Below are 14,470 nucleotides of genomic sequence, written 5' to 3' on the forward strand. Positions count from 1 at the left end.
TGGGAGCAAGAAGATGGAAGGAAGCATCGGGGATGTTGTCTGATGGACCTGGGAACAGGAGAACCCCAAAAGAGCTAAAAAGAATTCACTGGAAAGTGGGGCAGCCAATTCGGAAGGAGCACCTAAGACTGGGAAGGGATTTGATCTCTCCAGTACTAGGTGAGTGCTTTGGGTACATGGTAAAGGAAATGAAGGGCTTGGAGCAATCTGGCCCCTAAGAACTCTCAAAACTGACCTGCCAGGGCTCCCTTTTAAGATAGTACTCCTCACTGGGGAGAAACTGCTGGGAGTGAAATCAGAATTGATCAGGACAGGGAAAAGAGCCTATCCAGACTGAAGATGAGAACAGAGCCAAGGAATCCTAGAAAGCAGTCCTGGGTTTGAACACTACCAAAAAACAGAACGATCCTGTATCCACCTCATTCTAAAGTTCATGAAAAATAATTTCACGTAACGAAGCAGTAAGGTCAAATCCTATACTAAGATGTTTTAAGAACAAAAAAATAACCTGTGTATAGGCAGTAAAAACATGTCAAGAAATGTGCTCACTAATGCAACTAAACAAACACCGATTTCAGAATGAGCTAAAGATCAGATAATCTAAAACATGAGAGTATAACTAGCTGGAATTAGAATAAAAACTTAAAAAAATAACCAATCAGAATTAAAAAAAACTCAAATTAGGTGACAACATAGGAAAGCATTAGAAATGGCAGAAAGTCATTTCAGTACTGAAGACTGAACTATAAAGGACATGATCAGGTATATACAAAGATGATGCTTTATTTTTTTGTAATTTTTTTCAATGTTTTAATTTATTTTTGAGAGAGAGAGACAGAGCATGAACAGGGGAGGGGCAGAGAGGGAGAGACAGAATCCAAAGCAGGCTCCAGACTCAGCTGTCAGCACAGAGCCCGACGTGGGGCTCATCACGGGCTGTGAGATCATGACCTGAGCCAAAATTGGATGCTTAACCAACTGAGCCGCCCAGGCGCCCCCCGATGACACTTTAAAAGAAAGATGGAAGAAGGGGAGGGGGAATTGAACATGAAGAAAAGGAAGATAAAGATTCAAAAGTGACATGTTAAACATTAGGCAAAGGAGATCAGTGATAGAAGTCTCTGAAGAAGAAAACCAAAGTAAGGGAAAAGAACAAATACTGAAAACTATAATTCAGAAAACTTTTCCTGAAATTAAAAATCTTTAAAACTATATACTGAAGCAACACTGCATATTTGAGAATAATGACTCAAAACAGCCTACCAAGGTATTCTAGTAAAATGAATGGTCTTTAAAGAGAAAGTCCTTTGTCCAGATAAAAGAGTCTATGGAATATAAAAGAAGTAAAATATAAGCATCAAACTTTCACAGAAGTGCTTCATGCTAGAAGAAAATGGAGTAACATTTAAAATAAGCAACGTATAAACCAAAGGTTTTATGTGCAACCAAACTTAATTTAGAAGAGAGTAAGAATTCAGAGGATATTATTTGCATGAGCCCTTCCTGAACAATCTACTAAAGCTATGCTGTCAACCAGGGTAATTACTGGCCACATGTAAAAATTTAAGTTTTAGTTAATTGCAATTAAATAAATCTTCAGTTCCTCACTTGCACCAACCACATGCCAAGTGCTCAAAGCCACATGTGGCCAGTGGCTAGCGTATTGGACAGCAGAGATCCAGAATATTTCTACCATCACTGATAGTTGTATTAGATGGACTTCAGTGTGCCAGAGGAGTTGACTTTTAGACTACCAAAACAAGTTAAGGATATCAACAATAAGACCTGATGGGAAGTATTAAATGTATAATTACCTAAAGAATGAAGACAAAATGAGGGCTAAGAGGTAGACAGTCGACTATGGAATATTGATAACCTTATGTTTGGACAAGGCAGATACTGTATAGCTACGTTTTAAAGTTTTTTCTTAGTGTTTATTTTTGAGAAGGAGAGTGTGTGCGCGCAAGAGGTAGGTAGGAGCAGAGGAGAGAGGGAGACACAGAATCCAAAGCAGGCTCCAGGCTCTGAGCTGTCAGCACAGAGCCTGACGCAGGGCTTGAACTCAAGAACAGCAAGATCATGACCTAAACGAAGTCCGACTTAACTCCTTAACCGACTGAGCCACCCAGGCACTGCTTATATCATTATTTTTATTTTAAAAAAATTTTTTAATAATTTATTTCTGAGAGAGAAAAAAAATATGTGACCGTGGGAGGGGCAGAGAGAGACACAGAATCCGAAGCAGGCTCCATGCCCCGAGCTGTCAGCACAGGGCCCCACACGGGACTCCCAACTCCCGGGACTCCCAACTCCTGAACCGTGAGATCATGACCTGAGCCAAAGTCGGATGCTTACCGACTGAGCCACCCAGCATCCCCATAGCTGTTTTTAAGAATGGAATTGACCATCTGCCAAGCATTTTTAATACTCAATAATTACATCAGGTTCTTTTATTTAGATAATCAGATTCTTATTCTGAGGCTGTAATGTCAACTAAAATGAGTAAGTGTGGGATATTTTAATTTTACCCCTTGTGTCCTTGCAAACCAGGAGTCTCAGTATGGAAGGAAGGTTATATGGATATAATAAGGCTAAAGAAAAGCTTTTATGGTGTCCAATTTGAATTGGAAGTATCAATATAACTTCAGGTATTTTATCTTTAGATATATGTGTATATATTTACCAGCTCTGTCCATTGAAAGGGCCCAGAAACAATATTTTTAGCACTGATTTTGTGGTCTTGAAATGTCATTTCTCACTTAAAAACAAAAACAAACAGTTTTGTGGAGAAATCGCTGCTGATTCCAGGTCTGGGTGGGAAATGTTCAAGATGAGCCTTTATCGTTTCGTCATGCCTGATAGCAAAGAAGCCATCTTAAAGAGGTTCTCAACTGACCAAAGACATAACAATTTGGGCCTCAACAGTGATAATCGAAGCAGACTGGAACAGACCAAATATGTTAAATTTAAAAGTTCTTAATGATATTTTAAAAATTGGTCACCTTAGGAGGGTGATGAGAAACCAGTTCATTTTCTTAAAAACTGGAAAATAAAGTGAATCAAGTGCTTATCATGCCTACCTTCTATGAACTGTACCACCGGGTAACCAAATAGTAGATAAGGAGAATTGTTCTTACGTATTAGTATTCTAACTAATCAGTGAAGATAATCATTTTGCATTCCTTACTGAATGAGTGTTAAACAGCAGTAGCTATGAAGGTTGCAGAAATATTACCTATAGGTGTGCCAAAGGAATCAATCCTGAGTCTGATCCAGTCTCCTGGATCTAGCTGCCTGTTTGCAGGAAATACAGAGGAACATGTTGAAACATACCATCACTATATAATCGGGAAAATTCAGACTCTGGGAAACTCAACAGGTCACAGGTCCTAGATTCTTCAAAAGAAAAACTGAAAGGAAATGACAGGGATGGAGAAAGGATCAATAGATTCAATTTAAAGAGATTCAGGATATCAGCTTTAAAAAACCAGGAATACACATTTGGGTGACAAAATTCCTAGAACCATGAAGGAATGATTACTGTGAAAAGGTAAATGGTTAAAATATGGTGGGGAGAGAGGTTTGTGATTGGGGTGGGGCACACAGAAGTTTTCTGGAGTGGCTGGCAGTCTTATTTCTTGATCTAGATAGTATCCACCTTAAATACTTCGTTTTGATTTGTTTTCTGTATCTGATAGTTTAAAAATTAAGTACTTACTAGCACAGTGCCTACAACAAAAACATTCAATATATGATACTGATGACCAGAGAAATTTTTCACTGAAAATGTTAAATGTAGACCCCGGTTTTACCGTGTGCCAATTGCAAGGAAAAACATTGGGTGCTGAGCTTAAAAAAAAACCAAGTGACTGATGAATCAAGCATTGGGATGCCTCATGTATGCACAGTTTATTCAAAGCTTACCATTTTTAAAATGCCAGATTTGTGTTCTTTGTTGACGTTCCTAAATATGTGTGCTACCTTCATATATTTTCTTTTTGTTCTTTGAGTCACTTCTCAACCTCAGTTATAACTCTGCTAGGTCATGGCTGCTTTTTAATTGCTCTTTAACATTCCGTTCACTCCTCTAGATGAATCAACTCATGTTTCCCATTGTGTTATTCATGTGTCTCCGTGGCAGCCCCACCCCATCCTCCATTGTGAAGTCACTTAATCTGCCAACCAGTTAGATGCCATGATTGCCTTTAGTATGAATCTCCTCATAGGCATTAAATACTGCTGAGTTTTGTTACTGTCCCCAAGGTTTTTGTCAGGGCCAGGACTATTGACTCATTTTCCCTGGGTGCACAATTTAAGGGAATGCCAAAAAATCACAGTAATCAAGGTAAATAATACTTAAATGTATTTTTTAATGTTTATTTTTGAGATAAGGAGAGACAGTGTGAGCAGGGGAGGGGCAGAGAGTGAGAGGGAGACACAGAATCTGAAGCAGGCTCCAGGCTCTGAGCTGTCAGCTCAGAGGATGAATTGAGTAAGGCACTCATTCTTGGGATCATGCAAATGCAGGCTTAGATCCTATCTTTATTTAGAATTTTGATATTTTACTAATTATGAATATTTTTGGCATTAATTTGGTGGCCCCTTAAATTTTGCACCTCACTACACCCAAGTCCCTGCCCTTTGACGTATAGAGAAGTTGAGTCTTACTGTGTGTATTCATATTCTGAGATGTCCTGAACACAGACTGTACATTCATGGACAGGGGAAATAAGCATTTTGAATGCACTACATTTGTTTCCATTAATGTGTTTTAAGTTTATTTTTAGAGAGTGTACATGCATGCAGGGTGGGGCGGTCAGAGAGAGAGGAAGAGAGAGAATCCCAACCAGGCTCTGTGCTGTCAGTGTGGAGCGTGATACGGGACTGGATCCCATGAACTGGGAGATCATGACCTGAGCTGAAATTAGGAGTCAGACACTTAGCTGACTGAGCCACCCAGGCACCCCTCCATTAATATTTTAGGGAGGTTTGTTTGCATTGTTTTGGAGCTATCCCTTAAATTTTACCTGTTAAACCTATAAAGCCCTTTCAAGTCTGCAAATGAGATGCTCATGTATCTCCAGAGCAATGGGAAATTCTAAAAGCTTTTTCTTAGGGGGCATATTACACAATGCAGTTCCAGGGAAGGTGAGTTCAGATAAAGTAACCTCCAGATTTCTTCTGCATTGGATTGTTTCAGGTCTGTGAGAACGAACTTAGCTATCTCTATGTCTGGTAGTTGGTTTTTACCTAGTGATCATAATCACATTCTGGTATCTTTAGCTAATTGCTAATTTACTTTTTAAGAAATGGTGTGATTTGAGTGCTAGTTTAAAAGGAATATAAGCAGAGCTTTGTTGAAGAAGCCATTGTTTTATAGAAAACAAATTCGTAAAGCCTTTAGAATATTTGGAGTTACTCTAAAAATTAAATGTGTCTTCCAAAACTGTGAAAGTGGAGATTTCTACATACATGATAAAACTAAAAACAGTTGGGCAAGTTTTAAAATTTTACTGTTTAATTTAGATCCAGTAAGAATTCTTTTTTGGTGCCCAGCTCTGAGTTTTGACAATGTATAGAGTTGTATAACCACCACTACAATCAAGAGAGAACAGTTTCATCACCCCCAAAGAGTTGTTTATCCAACTTTTTTTTAAATGTTTGTTTATTTTTGAGATAGAGAGCAAGAGCACAAGCAGGGGAGGGACAGAGAGAGATGGAGACAGGATTGGAAGCAGCCTCCGCACTGATAGCAGACAGCCCGATGCGGACTCGAACTCAGAGCTGTGAGTTCATGACCTAAGCCGAAGTTGAAACCTTAACCGACTGAGCCACCCAGGCGCCCCATGAATACTGTTTTTAAACTATAACAATAGGTATAGAAACTTAAAGCAATATGATATTTCATCTAGCCTGTTTTAGATTCTGTGCTTACAAATGGAACTGGCATGATTTAGAATGCCCTATGTTCCAATGATGCTACCAAGTAGAAACCTTCAAGGATTACTTAAATCTGTAATCTGTGTAATTTAGTCTCTTATTAGCTTCTACATCTTGTGATTTGACTAAGGATGGCAGATGGCTGAAAACATCCTTAACTTTGTTTGTATTAAACTAAGTAAAAATTTTGCTTTAATGATATTTCATTTTTGTACCTGTTAGCTGATGTTTTTTTAAAAAGTCTTGCTGGTGAAAACTCTGCAATTTCCAGATTATTTTTCTTTTAATTTCAAGCAATTACCTGAACTCAAAATAACCTGTAATGAACTCCCAGTTTTCAACTGGCATGTCTAAGAAGGTGGGCAATTTATCTTCCAAGTTTTTGTTTTTAAGTCAAACCATAAAAATTGGAATCTTTTGACCATACTGGAGACACAAAAGAAGTAGATGAACTACTGCTGATAAGGTGTTACAGGTGTGCATTCCTACTTTTTCTTTTTTAGTGATTGCTTCGCCATCCTATCCATACCTTTCTCCTCCTATTCCTGCTGCTGCTGCTGCTGCTGCCACTGCCACCACTGCTGCTCCTTTACCACCTCCACCTCTTGAGGTGGGAGAGGCTTCAAACTTCCCACCACCACCACTTCCACCTCCACCTTATTCCTGTGATCCAAGTGGCAGTGATCTGCCTCAAGGTAAGGAGATTTTGAGACTTGGGCGAGGGTTCTTTTCCTCCCAACAAGTGCCCTCCTCAGTGCCCATCACACATTTCTCCCTCCCCTGTCCCCTCCATCAGCCGTCAGTTTGTTCTCTGTATTTAAGAGTCTCTATTTCTGTTCATTCTTCTGTTGATGGACATCTGGGTTACTTCCATTTTGGGGCTTTTTATTCATGTTTATTTTTTAATATTTATTTATTTTGAGAGAGAGGGAGGGAGGGTGCAGGGGAGGGACAGGGAGAGGGAGAGAGAGAGAATCCCAAGCAGGCTCCTTTTTTTATCAGCGCAGAGCCTGGCCTGGGGCTCCAACTCCTCAACTGTGAGATCATGGTCTGAGCCAAAATCAAGAGTCCCACGCCCAACTGATTGAGCCTCCCAGGTGCCCCAAGGCTATGCGTATTATAAAAAGTCTTTATGAACATAACGTTTTCATTCCCTTTGGGCAAATACCTAGGAGTATACACACACACACACCAAGGGATGGAATCCCATGCCATTTGTGAATTTACTTCCTGCTATTACCTTTTCATATTCTTTAGCTTAACCATTAGTCTTTATACTCCACTCCCACATAATAGTCAAAATACAAACTGATGGCATTTAGAGTGGTATAGTGAATATATTTGTATGTATCCGAAGTCTCCAACTTAAGGGGAGTTTTCTTAGAGTTCATTTGTTTGTGGGACTCAAGTTCTTATATTTGTAAGAATATACATGTATCCCGGGTCAGTCAATAAAAATACATTTAGATATAATTAGAACAGTAAGACTACCCTCTTCTCCTGTATATCTAGTTTTTATTTGTGAAACATTTTAAGTTCTGTGACGTTACGTTTTTAAAGTTAGCTCTATTTATTTATTTTGTATTATTACTATTTTTTTTAAATTTTAGATACAAAAGTTTTGCAGTACTATTTCAATCTGGGATTGCAGGTAAGTCATGATGAAATGTTTTGATAAGCTCTAGATTAAAAATGTAAACTGGGTTGATAATCACACTCTTGAACTTTAAAAGCCAAGGACACTGTGAGGAGCCTAAAATTTGTCTTTGTAAGATCTCTCTGAAGACCATAGGTCAGTTTTCTCTTTTAGCCTCTCAGTGCTTCAATTCCTCTTATGAAATAGTTGCTACATTAAAGCAGCACAACTTTGGCATATATTGGCCTCCATGTTTAGCATCCTATGTATGCCAACCCTTCACTATGTTTTTCTGACTCAATAGGTGAATTATTTGTCCTGCTTAATTGAAACCTTTTTATGGTTATTTCTGCATGTTAATCCTAAAAGTAATTGGACAAATTTAAAGACATTTGAAGGGCTGTATTATTTCTTTTTTTTTTTTTTAATTTTTTTTTTCAACATTTATTTATTTTTGGGACAGAGAGAGACAGAGCATGAACGGGGGAGGGGCAGAGAGAGAGGGAGACACAGAATCGGAAACAGGCTCCAGGCTCCGAGCCATCAGCCCAGAGCCCGACGCGGGGCTCGAACTCACGGACTGCGAGATCGTGACCTGGCTGAAGTCGGACGCTTAACCGACTGCGCCACCCAGGCGCCCCTGAAGGGCTGTATTATTTCTAAAGCCCGTATGTGTTCATAGATATTTACCAAACACTGATTTTCATCACCCGCTGGAGTTGTAGAAGGGTGGGGATTCTGACAGATATCTTCCTATCACTGAAAGGTGTTTTTGATTTTAGGTAAGAGCTTTTATTTTTTCATTCAGGAATCATTTTCCCCCTGAAATACACCTGACTTCTGATGTTATAACAAGATGGCATATTTCCTAAAAAGGAATGATGCATTTTAAGATTGGGTAGATGATAGTAAACTTCAGACAGTCTCCTGAATAATGTTCAGATTAGTTCATATTCCCAGACACTAATTTCACTAAACCTTTGGGTATTATCATTTCCAGAAAACTATCTTCTCCAAATGGCACACATTTATAAATTAAGAGTAGTGGAGTGATTTTTTGTTCTTTGAAACTGTTTGCTAAATTCAGTTTCAAGAATTGAAAATATAAACTACTTGCACCTTCCGTTACGTTTTCTATATTTATGTGTGGAAACTTAATTCATTTCAGATGGCTGAGGTATTTTAAAACCTTTTCCTGCATTTTACATCATGGGAATACGAGGAAATGCAGAATAGTTATTTTAATAAACTTCTTTATATTCAAAGTAATAGCCTTCGTTGTAGTACATCTGAAAAATACTAAAATATAAAGGAAACTGAAATCTTGTGCATAACCACTGTGCACTGTAACATACTTCCTTAATAGCTTCTTTATTTCTTTTACCACATATTGACTGCTGTGTAATTTTGTAAACTTTTAAGTTCATGATAGCAGTTTTTCTTAAATATTTGACAGCATAAGTTTTTTTATTGCCTGTATTGTATACCATCATGGATATATAATTCATCTAGTTCCCTATTTAAGATTTCATAGGTTGTTCACTGTATTTTGCTTTTTTAAAAAATGATGTATAGTTGACTCACAATGTTAACGTTAGTTTCAGGTGTATAAGGTAGCAATTTGATATTCTGCTATGAGGCCACTCGCAAATGTAGTTCCCATCTGTTGCCATACGACACTATTACAATACCACGGACTATATATTCCCCATGCTGTACCTTTCATCCTTGTGATTTATTCCACTCTTTTGCTTTTTTTTTTTAATTTTTTTTTAACATTTTTAATATAGTTTTGAGAGAGACAGAGTGCAAGTGGGGGAGCAGCAGAGAGAGAGGAAGGAGACACAGAATCCGAAGCAGGCTCCAGGCTCTGAGCTGTCAGTGCAGAGCCCAAACCCACAAACCGTGTGTAAGGTCCTGACCTGAGCTGAAGTTGGACGCTTAACCAACTGAGCCACCCAGGCACCCCTCCGCTCTTTTGATTTTAAAAATATTGCTATGAAAGATATCTTTATATACAGGTCATTGTGTATGTCTATAATTTCCTTAGGATGCTTTCTTAAAAGAATTCCTATGCTCAAAAATGAGACACAGCTGCTGCTAAAGATCTTAAAGTTGTAGTAGAATAGATTTCCTCATGTTCTGTTTTTTTTTTTTTCAGAGAAAAATGTTATAGCTACCTTTCTTGAAAATCATAGCCAAACTTTTTTTTTTTTTTTTAGTGAAAAACTGTACTACTTTAAGTAAAAGGATAGTAAAGTGTTTTTTTTCTTTCTTGCCCAAGTGCTATCACCACAACTACTGGCACTCCATGGTGTATGTGCCACAGATGCAGCAGCAGCAACAGCAGCTTCATGTAGAGAATTATCCAGTCTATGCTGAGCCACCCCCTCTGGTAGATCAAAGTATTCCTCAGTGGTATAGTGAGGTGGGGAGACAAGATGGTACACAGGTGGAAGCATCAGGAAATGGTGAGTATGTAATAAGATTGCCTGCAAGAAGGACAATTGGATTTGATTGTGTGTAATGTATTTAAAGTTTTTTTTTAATGTTTGATTTAAAGAGGGAGAGAGCACGCAAGCAGGGGAGGGACAGAAAGAGAGGGAGAGGATTGGAAGTGGGCTCTGTGCGGACAGCAGAGAGCCCGATGTGGGGCTCAAACTCACAAACTGAGATTATGACCCTGGCCAAAGGCCAACGCTTAACCGACTAAGCCACCCAGGCGCCCCTATCATGTGTAATTTAATAATAACGCTCAGATATTTTGTTTGGTCCATATTCTAGAACTGTGTTTTTAAAGAATGATTTGTGGACCCTTGAGATTCCCTCTTGGGGGATCCATAAAGCCAAAAGTATTCATCAGAATACATAGATCTTAAAGATTTTATATGTCTCTTTTACTGTTAGATTTTGCACTGAGGATGCAAAAATCAGTGGGTAAACTGCTGCCACCTAAGCACAAATCAAGAGGGGGCACCAAACTGTGCTAGTGATTGTTGTATTCCCTGCCATACATACTCATGATACAGCAATGCCTGTTATCTCTCTCTCTCTCTCCTTCCCTCCCTCCCCCCTCTCCCTCCCTCTCTCTCCCCTTCTTTCTTCTCCTCCCTCCCTCTCCCTTCCTCCCTCCCTTCCTCCCTCCCTTCTCTCTCCCCCCTTCTCTCTCCCCCCTTCTCTCTCCCCCCCCTCTCCCCTTCTCTCTCCCCTTCTCTCTCCCCCTCTCTCTCCCTTCCCTCCCTCCCTCCCCCTCTCTCTCTTTCCCCTTCTCTCTCCCTCCCTCCTCTCTCCCTCCCTGTCTCTCCCCCTCTCTCTTTCCCCCTCTCCCCCCTCCCTTCCTCCTTCCCTCCCTCCCTTCCTCTCCCTCCCTCTCCCTCCCTCTCCCTCCCTCTCCCTCCCTCTCCCCCCCTCTTCCCCCCCTTCCCCCCTCTCTCCCTGTCCCTCTCTCTCTCTCTCTATATATATATATATATATTAAATCAAAATATTTTTATTAAATCTTTGAGTAATTGTACTGAATATTCTATGTGACAACATGGAAAGTATTCATAAATTACTGTGCGTACTGAAGGATGATTAACTTAAGGATTTGTGAGATTGACTAATGAGCTAAACCAGCTCTTTTTATGCAGCACTATTTTTACTTACATGATAGACAAACTATGGTTATTTAGACTTAGAGATCTGGCAGACATTTTCTCAACGTGAGCCTGTCACTTCAGGAAAGAAAGAACTGATAGAATTTGTTGTCAAAGATAAAAATTCCAGCTTTCAAATAAAAATTAGAATTTTGGAAAACTTGTATCTGCCACCATGAGCTTGACAGCTTCTCAATGCTTAACTTTTCTAATAAGATAGGTGGGGCTATTGGGGCACCTGGCTGACTCTGTAGAGCATGAGACTCTTGATCTCGAGGTTGAGTTTGAGCCCCATGTTGGATGTAGAGATTACTAAAAAAATAAAATCTTTTAAAAAAAAAAGATAGATGGGGCTATTAAGGAATGTGTTTTTTCACATTGTATAATGAAATGTGTCAACATTTGGGGACATTTATATAACTCCATGAAATAATACTTCTCCGGTTACCAGTGAATGGTGTTACCTGTGTAACGTTTTTGTAAAAGGTCTATTTCAAAGTGCAAGATAAAACAGTGGATTTTAATGTTGACTGAGTATGAAAAAGTCCACATTGCTGCTAACCTTTGGAAACTACCACTTACCTGGTTTTGGTGTAGCATCAAAGAATATATCTGAATGTATCTGAAAAGGCTGGTTGTTAAAAGGGTTCTCTCTTCCACCTATGTATCTGTAGGAGGCCAGATTTTCTTAATATACTTCAGAACAGCATATTATATTAAATACAGAAGCAGATGTGAGAATCCAGTTGTCTCTATTAAATCATACATTCAAGATTTGCACAAGTGTGTAAAATGATAGCACTTGTCTCATAATATTTTTGTTTTGAAATGTAAACTTTTTTCATAAAAAAAATTTGAACATTAATGGGCTTTTTTTTTACCAGAATTAAATACTTTTAACTTTCTCAGTTTAATTCCTAATACAGTACATATTGATAGATCTAATTCACATAGACCAAAGCTATCTGAGATCCTCAATTTTTAAGAGTGTAAAGGGGTCCTGAGACCAAAACATTGGAGACCAGTGTGCCAGACCATAAAGATGGTTGCTCTAGTTCACAGTACAGTATAGATGGAGACCCGTTTTAAAGGATTTAGAATAGGTGAAGAATGTGACTTTCCTTTTGTTCCTCCTCCCTTTTAAAGCATATTAATGGTTTGGGAATATTAACACTATAGAATATGATCCCTAGTATGGTGATGTGATATGGCCCATAGTAATAAAAGTTAGTGTCCCCCTCATTGCATTTTTATACCGTGTACCTTTTATAGAGCTGTTTTTAACTGTGGTACACCATGAGACAGTGCAGTGTTAGTCTTCTAAGTTATCCCAGATAATGAATGACTCCTTTTTAATATTTACATGGTCAGTATAGCAAAGTCAGAACAGCATCTATTTCCATTAAAAGTCCCTTGTGGTAGTTAAGTGGTGGAACATTAAAATAATGCTAGGATAAGATCTTAATGCCGGTCAAGTGATGACAAATTTTTGGTCTTTAGGATGCTTTTCAGAACTATACCTTCAAGTATAGGCACTTGAGTTTTTCATGGCTAAAGTAATACAAAATGTTTATTTGGATGATATGTGCTACAGTGGGAAACTATTGGGTAACTTACTTGTGACCTACCCTTTATGAGAATTTCATTGACTCGAAGGACTCTAGAGAATGTTTTCTGTATGTATTTAGTCTGTGGGTACCTAGATCATCCCAGAAAGATAACTGTCTCTAGGTAGAATACATTTGACACGTGACACGTGTGCTTGGGCGTGCGCGCACACACACATTTCTTTAGTTGGGAAATTTTCATATAAGCTTTTGGTAGCCTGCTTTAGTCACTAGTGTTCTTATCTGAAGTGCTTTTACCACATTTGCTGTGATCTTTCCCATAGTTAGTGCTAAATTTCACTTCTACCTTTAAAGACCTCTAATGTGTGTTGATGTTCTAGTGAATCTTCGTATCTAAAGTGTGTACTGTATGCATTCTTTGTTTCAGGTACTGTTCCAAATGCTGACCCTGCATCTGTCCCTCCTGGAGCAGTCTATTATCCAGTGATGTCAGATCCCTATGGGCCTCCACCATTGCCAGGTTTTGATTCCTGTCTTCCTGTTGTGCCCGATTATCCCTATGTTGCCCCCTGGCATTCAGTTGGTGCAGCATGTGGTGGCTCTTCTCAAATTCATGGTGCTATGAATCCTGGGCCAGTTGGCTATGTTGCTTCACCTCCCTCAGCTTCTCATTACATACCTCAGAACATGTAAGCTTCAGCAGTATGAAGTATTCTTGCACTGCCATTTTTTGCTATTTTGGTTTTTTAAAAAGTGTTTTATGTTAGTGTTTAAGTGATTTAGGTGGTTAGGGTGGTTACTATGGTATCTGTCTTTAAGATTATTTTATCTTTTGATTTAAAATACTACTTTAAATAAAGGAACATTACTTTGGGTTGTGGATAAGGAAATGGAGATGGCTGTACAGCTAGCCCCGTAATGAGCACATTTCATTGTATTCAGCTGTTCTCCTGTCAGCCAGCTTGCCAACTTTGTATTAGCTGATGGTTCCAGTTGATAAAAGGAATAAATTGTAGGGTCTGTTTCCTTGGCTCAGATGTCAAACATGTTAAACCGTGCAAAATTGGAATAACTTTCACTTGTTTCTAGAAAGTGAGAAACAAAAGAGCATTGGCTTCTGGATAACTAAATATTAAATGAGCGACCTCTTCAGATTTTTTAAGAATTGTCTGAATTGTGTTCTGTGATATTAATCAGTTTTGAAGGCACATGGTGCTCTGCTTTACTTATTTCATATGCTATTGTTTAATATTGGATTTATGTAACTTTTACTGCACAGTATTGAATTGGTGTTTGCACATTTAGCAGTAAATAAAATTAGCATTTAAAATTGCTAAAATGAGTGGGATTTTCTTGCTTGTTTTCTTTTTCATGGCAGCGAAGAGTACCATACATTTGATCCTTGTATACGTTTTTCCCCTGCTGTCTTGGTGGCAAAAGAATGTGAATTGATGACATGAACGGGTGGGGCCAGTTGAAATGTAAATCTCAGACCGTGGCAGTGCAAACGACCAGGTCTAGTTCTTTTCCCTTGAGTATGTCCCTTTTTAAGTTGTATTTGTGGTGGTGTTTGTTTTATTTTTTTTTTAAGTCTTGATTCCCATATGGAACTTTAATCTGGACTTACTTTCTCATTGTGCTATATGTCCAGTAGTTCTATCTTACCATTTTTGTTTTCCGACTTACCT

The 14,470-nt window shown here is 38.7% G+C and overlaps 1 protein-coding gene across 1 annotated transcript in view; it reads left to right on the forward strand.

Annotated features, from left to right (window-relative positions):
* ALG13 (ALG13 UDP-N-acetylglucosaminyltransferase subunit) overlaps positions 1–14,121 on the forward strand; it is a 59,841-nt gene extending 45,720 nt beyond the window's left edge. The window contains 4 exon segments of the mRNA XM_027054952.2: positions 6,444–6,635; positions 7,551–7,591; positions 9,861–10,047; positions 13,210–14,121. Coding sequence (XP_026910753.1) covers positions 6,444–6,635; positions 7,551–7,591; positions 9,861–10,047; positions 13,210–13,475 — 686 coding nt within the window. The 3' untranslated portion in view covers positions 13,476–14,121.
* The last annotated feature ends 349 nt before the right edge of the window (positions 14,122–14,470 follow it).

This window comes from Acinonyx jubatus, chromosome X, assembly GCF_027475565.1.
Source record: "Acinonyx jubatus isolate Ajub_Pintada_27869175 chromosome X, VMU_Ajub_asm_v1.0, whole genome shotgun sequence".
In the NCBI taxonomy this organism is placed as follows: Eukaryota; Metazoa; Chordata; class Mammalia; order Carnivora; family Felidae; genus Acinonyx; species Acinonyx jubatus.